This window comes from Pseudopipra pipra, chromosome 7 (genome assembly GCF_036250125.1).
Source record: "Pseudopipra pipra isolate bDixPip1 chromosome 7, bDixPip1.hap1, whole genome shotgun sequence".
In the NCBI taxonomy this organism is placed as follows: Eukaryota; Metazoa; Chordata; class Aves; order Passeriformes; family Pipridae; genus Pseudopipra; species Pseudopipra pipra.
The window spans coordinates 17,858,431-17,868,354 of NC_087555.1; the positions used below are offsets into that span (position 1 = coordinate 17,858,431).

Here is a 9,924-nt window from a genome sequence, read left to right on the forward strand (position 1 = left end):
GAGTTTGGAGCTGTGCTGTTTTGTGAGATGTGAGAGGGTTATATGTGCATGCCAAGGTTTATGACAAATGTATTTTTCTGAGAGGTTTGTTAAAGTGGCTCTTGGGTTTCAGTTCTGGTATTTCTTAAATCCACCCTTCATAGTTTTTAAGTAGACAGAGAACTTGTTAAAGGGTGTCCACACAAAGATACGTCCATACCAGGAACATTTCACATTATCATCTACTTATCAAATGCAATTAATTTTTTTTTAATTCTTCAGATATTCAAGAATTTGATCTTAGGGCAGTTTTACAGTCCTATTCATAATCATTGTTCTTGCACTCTTGTCCTTTTCATTTTCATCGTGAAAGTCCTGCTTCCTTTTTTTTATAACGGCTCTGCTATTTCCTAGATTTGAACACAACGTATCTGTAAGTAAGAAATTGCTCAAAATTTCTGCTTAGAGTTTCTAAATCACTGGGTACTTCTGGAAGCCAAGAATAGACTTGAATAGCTTTAGAAAATTAAGAAACTTTTTATCTGGTAAATATTTACTTCCACCAAGGAGCAGTTTTAGAATAGTTGACAATTTGATGTTATGTCAGTAGTTGATCTACTGATATGTGGATTTGTGGTGGTTAGAAATAGTTTTGCTGGCCAGTGGTGCAATGAGATTTTTTATTTTGCAGGTGGGTTAGTTTGGGGTAATTCTCAGTTAACTTGGAAGTTAAGTTCCATGAAAACATCTACTGAACAAGTAAGTGCAGAGGAATATCCAGTGAAACATTGGATCTTTTTTTTAGGACTAACGTCAAAATAATTGTGATAACGGGATGGATATAACACTTGTAGTTTTCTAAGTAGAAATTTTAGTACTTTTTTTTTTTTTTTAAATAATGTTCCTTCATAACCTCTAGACCTTTTAAAATCAGCTGTGATACATTCCTAGGTGAAATTCATGCAAAGATTGCCCTCTAGAGGACATTCTGACTTTTTTTTTTGTTTAATATTTTTACACTGCATTTATTTCAGGAGGATGAAATCCCGAGATAAAAAGGTACTGAAATATCCTTACTCTTTTGGCCATCACTTGAACTGTCTCCACTCATTACATTGTTTTTACTTTGTATCCTGTAGACCAGTTAGTATAAAAAGCAACACATAAACAAGAGGATCAGTTGGACTGTACCTGCCTGTATTACAACTGGGCTGATATGCTTAACCTACTGAATGGCACCCCGTGATTAAGTGGCCAAGAAGTTCACTTAGAGACTGCACTGACTTCACTATTGTCCTTCCTGTGTAACTTCAGTATTTGCATTGTAGCATAAAATTGTTTCACTTGTTTTGCTATGCTGCCTGTAAACTTGATTCCTACCTTGGTTTCAGCACAGTTTTTACCCGACATTTACTGATGCTTTGAAGCTATGAAAGAGCTAGTGTGGAACAGCTGATGAGCAAAAATAGGACAAAGATACACATGGTTGTTAGATATGGACATCCATAAGGAAAACAAGTAAATGCAGCAAATTTTTATTAAATCTATCTTCCAGTTAACAAACATCCACTATGTACTGTTGGCTTCTATGAAATTTTATTGTCAACAAACACAGGTTCAAAAGAATCACAGTCAACTCCAACTTGCTTTCAGTTTAACTTGCTACTCAGTCCTGCTTGCTATTGCCACATGGCACACTAGAACTAGAAAGTTCAAGAGCTTTTCCTGACTCATTATTTTCTTACTGTGGATATGAACACAGCATCCCAAATTAATTTCTACTTTCATTTTAGCATCAAAAAGAATAAGTTCTGCCAAGTTCTTACTTTTCATATTAATTCTGCAAACTTCACTGACTATTCATTTGCATGTACTTACTTTTTTACCAGTGGGGGATAGAACAGTTTACAAAATGAGAAAACTGCATGTTCACGGCCCCATCTTTAGCATCTGAGATTATTCTAGACTAAATATAGAGAAATCATCAAAGAATGGTCTTTCTGTGGTCTGCTGTGTCTGTGGGGATGCTGGATCATGTCCCATATTGCTGCTGCAGCTCTAATTCTTCATTTCATGTTACATGTTTTCTTCTAAAGGTTTGCAGAAGTGTTGGCTTTTGAGTGGTTTGGTTTTTCTCCTTATGGTCATACTTTTTATCCTGCTTCATCATGTGGTAAAGTCAGAATCTTCCTTCTTTGTTATTTGTTCAGTTTGTCCCTTGCCACAGATAATAAAAGAAGTGTCATATATTAATCATTACATATATTATTGATCAAACAGCATCAGGCTGGGCAAAAAGCTTGATTAAATTAACTCCACAGTCTACTAATTTTGGCAAACGAAGTTATGGTTAAAAGGCTTAATATGAAGTGAAAAAAAAAATTAAAAGTACTTTTAAGTGTCCTGCTGAGTACATGTACAGACTTTTGTACCCCAAACTCTTCCTTTCTGGTTGCCCAATTTTAAAAAGTAACAATTCAAGAAACATTTTAAAACTCCCACATGATAGGGCATTATAAAGTGCATTGGAGAATTAATTTGACAATAATCATATTCTATGTAAATAAGTTTATTTTTCAGTATCAGGGTGGGGAAAATAGAAAGGGAAGTGAAAACTGTATGATAACTTACAGGATGCTTGCATTGATGAATTCCATGTAATCAGATTTCACAACCACTCATGGTAAAATTATAGCTGTGATTTGTTTTTAATACACCTTGAACTCTTAGCCTATTTTACATTGAAGGAGTAGAAGGTTCATATATGAAATGTGTCTTAGAATGGTTTCATCAAACAACTGACTATCGATCTTACTTGACTTGCATATCACTTTCCTTTTCATTCAGTGCTCATCATAGATTCTACATTTTACAAAGCCTTCAGCATGGCCATTTTAATTCAGGTAGTCTGACTTCTGCTACAATTCTCTTGACTATAAAAGCTACATGTGTGTACACTAGAACTGAGTTCTCCAAAGCTGAATTGGTGTTCTTCATCCAGAGATGGAGCTGTTCCACAATTTAGTCAAGCTATTGCATTCTAATTGCATCTGTTTGTTGGCAAAATCAGTCTCTGCTGACAGCTTTGTACCATGTATAAAGCCACTGCCCAGCTCTTAGGAGCCTTTTCAGCATTGCTTCCTACAATCAAAAGCCTAATATTTGTCCTAAATATTGAATCTGCAATTTTAAAACTGTCCATATTAAGTGGTATACTGAAAATAAGATGTAATCTATATAGCCTCTTCATTAGAAAACCTAATTGTAATGCAGAATTTTACCCCATTCAAATAATATTCTTAGCTATATATTTTGAGTTCTTCTTCTACACACTGTGAAAAAAGTTTAACCACTTGGTTAACATCAAGACATCCGTTTTGAAGGATTGATTCCATTTGACTTATCTTCTGTTTCTCCAGCTTCTGTATCTCCTCGAGCATTTCTTTACCTTTGCCCTGCAAAAAGAAACATCTATTTCACTAAAAGATATAGAGTACATAGTGATCACCCTAACATAATTCTGTTCTACAGTCCGTATATTAATCTTTTAAGAATTTCTAGGGTGCACACTTGTATTGGTACAAGTCAGCACCCTGACAGGTTTTCCTAGATACCTTTCCTAATATCTAGCATTCACTTCATCTCCCTACACCCTTCTGATGGATTGAAAATAAAATTAAAGCTGCTTCAGATATTTATGTTACCAAAACTTAAGTGAGCATATGACTGACTTATCTTTAAGAACACATATCTGTAAATAGGAGAGATACTACTGTTCAAAGTAAGCAACTCCTTTCCTGCTTCACCTTTGTGTACAGCTATCTTTGTCATCTTGTTTCCTTTCCTGTCCATACCAAGCAATGATGAAAGGCAAGCCCTCCTTTCTGCCTGAGACCTGAAGAGTTTTAAGTACTCTTACCAGGAGTTGTCTATTCCCTTGTGGCTGCTCAAGCATTTCCCCCTTATCTGACTGGTGCAGGACTCTGTGGTGGACAGCTTTTTAAAGGTGAGCCATGCAGATACTTACCTGGGCCTCAGCCTGGGAGTACAGTACAGTGCTGGCTGCAGTTTGAAACGTGCCTGCTAGATGCCAACACAAGGGGCTTCTGGGGCACTACACTGTTCTTTGCCATCCATCAAAGGGCATTAAATGGCACTGCATTAACAAAATGTGAGCAAGGAGCTTATATAAACCACCTGCTTGCATTGAAATCTAATTCAATCAACATACCTCATTAGTTTCCATAACTAAAGCAGCACTTTCATGTTTTTTATAGAGCTCATGTCTTCGATCTGGCTTACTCTGGAAACGTGGCTGCTTCTTAACTGGATCATCATGACCAAATGTAGGGGATGTAGTTTTTAATAACTGAGTAATATCGGGCACAAAAATGAAAGGCTTGAATACAGACCTAGAAAGAGAAAATAGAACAGAGATCCTTTACTGACCCAGTTTTGTTAAAATTGTTGAGTCAGTATTTTCCCCCATTCTTCTACTTCCTTCTTTCAAGAAGGAAGTATTAAAAAACCAAACTAACTGATGTCTAAGTCAGTGTCACAGCAGTATTTCACTAAGTAGGTTGGTACAGAGCATTAAGGTACATAATACATTATGTTCCTCCTACATTTGATTCTGCTTTTTCAGGGGGGAAAGAAAAACAAAGCAAAAAGGAATATAATTAAACAAACTGCAGCACTTTTTCATTTAGATATTTGCAATTTTTTATCCTATTTACTTGCTGCTATATCACCTTGCTGGATCTGGAGTTCCAGTAAAGTAGTGAATACAGGGCAGATTAGGCTGCTGAGGCAGTACAGACACCATGCTGCCAGTTGTCATAAATCCACCTTCCATGTTAATGCCACTCTCTTTGTCACGAAGAATTTCCATCATTATTTCAGAAGTGATAGATCCTATTTAAGATACAATACAATTATTTAGACACAGAGCTACCTATAATACCAACTAAATGCCATGTTCACTACAACTGGCTGCTTTTTCCTTTAATAGGCAATGCCAATTTTAGTTTGTCTGTGTTGGCAGGAAAAAAAAGTCATCCTAATGGCATACCTTAATAGCTAATACATGTATAAATGTTACTGCTTTCCCCAAAGTGATAATGCACTATAATATGACTTAAAAAGGGGGGAGGATGAAAACAAGTGGTATTTCCCAGACAGGTAAATTACATATGACTAGCAAATGGCCATTCACAAAGTAACTGTTCATATGAAAATTAGTAGCTTGGATTAAATGCTGAACTCTGAGCACTGTGTGGAAGTTAAGTCATTACAATACTGTTTGGTATTTGAACAGAGTTAATACCACTGTGTTGCTTTGAAAATATAAAAATAATAACCACTATGCATGGATTTTGTGTGTAACTTTGAAAACGAAACACCAAGACTGTCACTTGTTTTTTGGGTTTGGTTTTGGTTTGTTTTTTTTGGTGGCTTTTTTTTTTAATGTATTTTCATCCTCCGACCTTAAAAAGCACTTAGGGTTCAAGTTGACAATCAAAAGGATGCACTGGAATAATATGTTCTATATTCAGAATCAACAGAAACTAAAGTAGTACATTCATTTGTAAAGAAGTCTTAATCAGCACCCTGTGTGAGGTATAGTGCCAAGTGTCTCTGTGAAAATAACTTTCTTCTCAGGTGAAACAAAGCCCTTTCCACATATGCCTCTGCATCCAGTGTTCAAATGATATTGCTGTTCATGTATAGCATACACTGAAGCTCAGATACTGGCATGGTATCACCAAGCCATCCAATATTCTAACAGGCAGCACTTGCAGAAGTTTTCACATTTGGTCTATCAGTAGAGGGTATACTTCTGGTACAAAAACAGTTCATTCACTTTTTTTTTTATTTGAAGGTATCATCTACATTTTTAATATTTTAATGTTTCCCTCAGTGAGTTCTAACTGCATAAAGATTCTTCTTTTAAACTGCCTTGCTGTTTCCTTTTAAAGTAACTGCGTGTAAGTCAGATGTCTTCAATACTGTTTTTTCATGCATGATCCAAATTGCCTGTAGACAGGCATGCAGCACTACATTTCAGCTAGGAAACACTCTTAAGTATTCCCACAGTTGCCTGGGAAAGTTGGAGAATTAAAGAAATCAGCAAGCTAGACAAAGAAATTAAAAGAAGCAAAGGTCAGTTTGTCAACTGCAACTTGGCAACCTGTCCAGCAGGAAAGAAGGTACTGCACATTTTCCATTAGAATTTATTATAATTTTGTATGCCCGAAATACATTCCCTATTTTTTGAAATAAAAATAATATTTATCTAAAAATGGTCTTCACATGGTTGGTAGCCTGAAAAAAACCCACAACTGTAATGCCACCGAGTGAAAAAGCGGGGAAGGGTAGATGAAGAAACCCGTGATTTTACTGAAGCTGTAAACCAAATAGCTTTTAGTTAGGGCACCTATTTAAAATAAATCTAAACAAAGTGAGCCATATGAGGCTGATAACCTGAACACCTAGTGGGATTTTTCAAATAGCTCTGGTAAATGCCTGAAAATGGGGATTTAGAATGAAAATGCAGATAGAATCTTAGCGTTGTTAAAATACAAGTAAATACAGGTATTATGAAAATGCTTTCAGTATTCAGAACCTGCAATTCCCAAAATGAATGCAGGATTTACATGATCACTAGAGCAAAATCGCAAAAGGTAATTCACTCTGATGCATTAACTAAATGCTAAACCTGGTCTGGCAGAGTTCAGCTAAATAAGTAAGAAAAAAACGAAGAGGTGCAGTGTAATCCTGGTTCAGATTAATTCCTTCAAACGAGCAAGTGAATACAGATGCAGTTAGAAGTGAAGTAATAGCTTCTTTCTCTGGAGGTCTGAAAAATAAGTGAGTAAGTTTAGTGATTAGGAGCACCTGCTTAGAGTACAGAACATTATTTTCTTCTGCTCTCAGTGTGTTTTATTAGACTACCCAAGATTAGAGTAGCAGCTACAGTGAAACTACAAAGACTTAAAAACCAATGTCAAAAATAAATGCAAGATATGTATCTGAGTGCTGTGCTGTTGCCTGAGGCCTATATGAATGGTACCAGACTGAAGTTGTTCATAAGGTTCTTTGTGGCTGCAAACCACTGGAAGTCTGTTTTAGCCTCTATTTTTTTTTTCCTTAGAAGTAGAGTAATAATACATAGCCTATCAAAATGTTTCAGAACAGGTCTTACACAGTATTTAGTGATATGGTCATAATGTGATCTCTCACGATTGTTGCTGTTGCTGTGTGTGTTTGATATTTGACCCTTGTTTTAATTTTTCCTCATGAACATACTGTCAAAAATGGATAGAAGATTTCAAGTTCAGCACTTTTCCTTTAGGCAAAAAGTTATTCTAGTAAGTTCTGGTTCACCAAGTCATATGAATAATTGCCTGCATCAGATGTATAATCATTTCTGATTAACATAGCTCACTAAATACTTTGCATATCTTAAAAAAGAATATATATAAAAATTATACCTTTATGTTTGTTCAGAAGTTTATAGCCTTCACAATATCGGCCTCTGGTTGTGGTCATTCTGGCAGTATTGACATAAGAATATGTGGCAGCAAAATCAAATTCCTTTTCCCCATCCCACCAGCCATTGCTTTTAGCATATTCCTTCAATTTTGGGTGTTCTCTGTCAATCTTGGTTGTGATAGAGAGCTGGTTGGAAATATTACGTACACCTCCTGTTTGTAAATTGAGGAAAGAACTGTTTTAATACATAGAATGATTTTTCTTGGGATTTTGTTTACAATTACTTTACTAAAGCAAATTAGCAATGAAGAGTTTCCTGTAAGATCTTTGAGTCCTGTGGTTTATTTTTGGCCCTCTCTCCTTAGCTATATGTATTCTTCTGATTGAAATTCCACTGCCACTCAGTTCTGACTCATTTGCTCCTATTGCCAACATTGTACTTCAGGTTCTGTCCTGATTATTCCCATCTTTACATTCTTCCTCTTAAACCTCCAAAGACATAGCTTGTCCTTCTAAGTCCACTGGAAGAATCAACTTCTTCAAGGCCTAATAGAGCAATCCTGTCACCAAATGAAATTGCCATTGATTGCCACCATCCCTATGACCATACATACTGCTGTCATTCTCATGCTGACCTTTCTGTCCTCTGTATTCCAAGTGCAGGAATGGGTACCTCTGACTCTGAAAAGGCCCTGTCACTGAGCTCCTCTGACAAACTGCTTGCCACTCTGCACTCATGCCCTAGGAAGGAACTCCTGTTTACAGGCACAAGTATGTAGCTGGAAGTTAGTTTGATGCCTTAATGAAATGGTAAATGAAAAGTGGAGAACTGCCAATTGTCATTGCATTTGAAATGTTTAAAACAAAGAGCATCATCCATACCTTCTACTTTTTCTGCTGCCCAGTATTTTCCTGATGTCTCCAGCACCCATGCTTCCTTTCTGTCAGCTATCAGAAAACTGTTATGGTATGTAAATGTCATGTGGCTCTCCATACAGTTTCCTCCCTGTCCATATTTTTCCAGCAAATCAACTATGACAGTAAGAGCCTTTTCAGCTGTGTCTGCTCTTTCAAGTCCAAGCCTAAAAAAAAAAAAAAAAGGAAGATGTTATCTTTGGAACTATAAACTCCATATACAGTTATTCAGCCTCCATATTCAGTTATTCAAATTGACCTGGAATGCTATTTCTATATGTACCTGACACTTGTATGATCTGGTAAGAGAAATGAGCAAGTCACTTAAAGGGCTTCTTTGAAGTAGGTCCTCAAAGTGCTTGACGTGGGGAAAAACACCAAATGGAAATACAGAAAAGCAGGGAGAAGGCTCCTACAAAATACCTGCAAGTCCTGTGTGGGTATTGGACTGGGGGGAAACAGTACCAAGAAGAGTTGACTGGCTGCTGTAGGTTAATGAGAGTTACACTGGCACCCAGTGGGGTAGGCACATGAAGCTGTTGTTATTTACACAGAGAGGTGCAGCTAAGACTGAAAATTAAAATTATGTGTGTGTAAAATGGGGGAAATAGGAAATGAGTACAGACCCTAGAAAAAGGCCCAAACACTAGTTCCTGAAGTCTACCTGTGCTCTTAAAAGAATTGTTTCAGTTTAGTATAAACTTTTATATAGAGAAAAATATTTGCTAATTTCCTTGACAGATTCTGGTCTAATGCCTGATACCTCTTGTGGGCTCCTGGCAGAGATTTAATGCCTGTGCCAATAAGTACTTATTTTTAACCATACCTAGAATAGTGGAAGAAGTGTTTTCTGAAAGCGAAAGGACATATTTCCCCATATAACTCAAACCAAAGGTTTCCACGTTAAATTCCAAATCCGAAATACCATTCACCAGAAAGGCCTGTGCAAACCTTACGAGGTCCATGCCGAGGAGAGCTTCGCTGTCGCAGACCTCTTCCCTGCCCCACACGGCTTCGTTCCCGATGCACACGCCGTGCTCGTTGGCTCCCATCTCCGCGCCCCAGAGCCATGCGGGGCGGCTCAGCACCACGGCGTGGGTCCGCTCCGCCTGCTCGATGCTGATGTAGGTGCACTGCAAGGGGTCAGAGCACACCGCGGGTCACCGGCCAAATCGCGGGCTAAGCACGCTAAGCGGGGTGAGAGGGGTGTTTTCGCCACCTCCAGCAGGACTTGTCCTGCCCTCACCTCCAGCGCGGTGCCGGGCGGGTGCGTGGCGGCCGGGAAGTGCACGACCTCCTGCACCTCGTCCGCCGGCCGGTCCGAGTTCTTCCCGAACACCACGCGGCCCCCGGCCGCGGCGGGCGGCAGCGCCACGAAGGTGTCGCAGGAGCGGGGCGACGGCCAGGGCGACATTGTGGCGGCGGCGGCCGCGCGGGCCCGGCGGGGACAGCGGCAGTACCGGCGGGGACAGCGGCGGTACCGGCGGGGACAGCGGTGGCGGCGGCGGGGCGGGGCCGGCGGCGCCCGCGGAAGAC

The 9,924-nt window shown here is 38.7% G+C and overlaps 1 protein-coding gene across 1 annotated transcript; it reads right to left on the bottom strand.

Annotated features, from left to right (window-relative positions):
• Nucleotides 1-1,498: 1,498 nt before the first annotated feature.
• SCRN3 (secernin 3) lies at nucleotides 1,499-9,889 on the bottom strand. Its single transcript, XM_064660797.1, has 7 exons — nucleotides 9,635-9,889; nucleotides 9,340-9,521; nucleotides 8,356-8,555; nucleotides 7,473-7,685; nucleotides 4,731-4,893; nucleotides 4,211-4,391; nucleotides 1,499-3,434 (listed from the first exon to the last, which is right to left on the bottom strand). The coding sequence occupies exons 1-7, from the start codon at nucleotides 9,800-9,802 to the stop codon at nucleotides 3,279-3,281; spliced, it is 1,263 nt and encodes a 420-aa protein (XP_064516867.1). The 5' UTR covers nucleotides 9,803-9,889; the 3' UTR covers nucleotides 1,499-3,278.
• Between the last annotated feature and the right edge of the window lie 35 nt (nucleotides 9,890-9,924).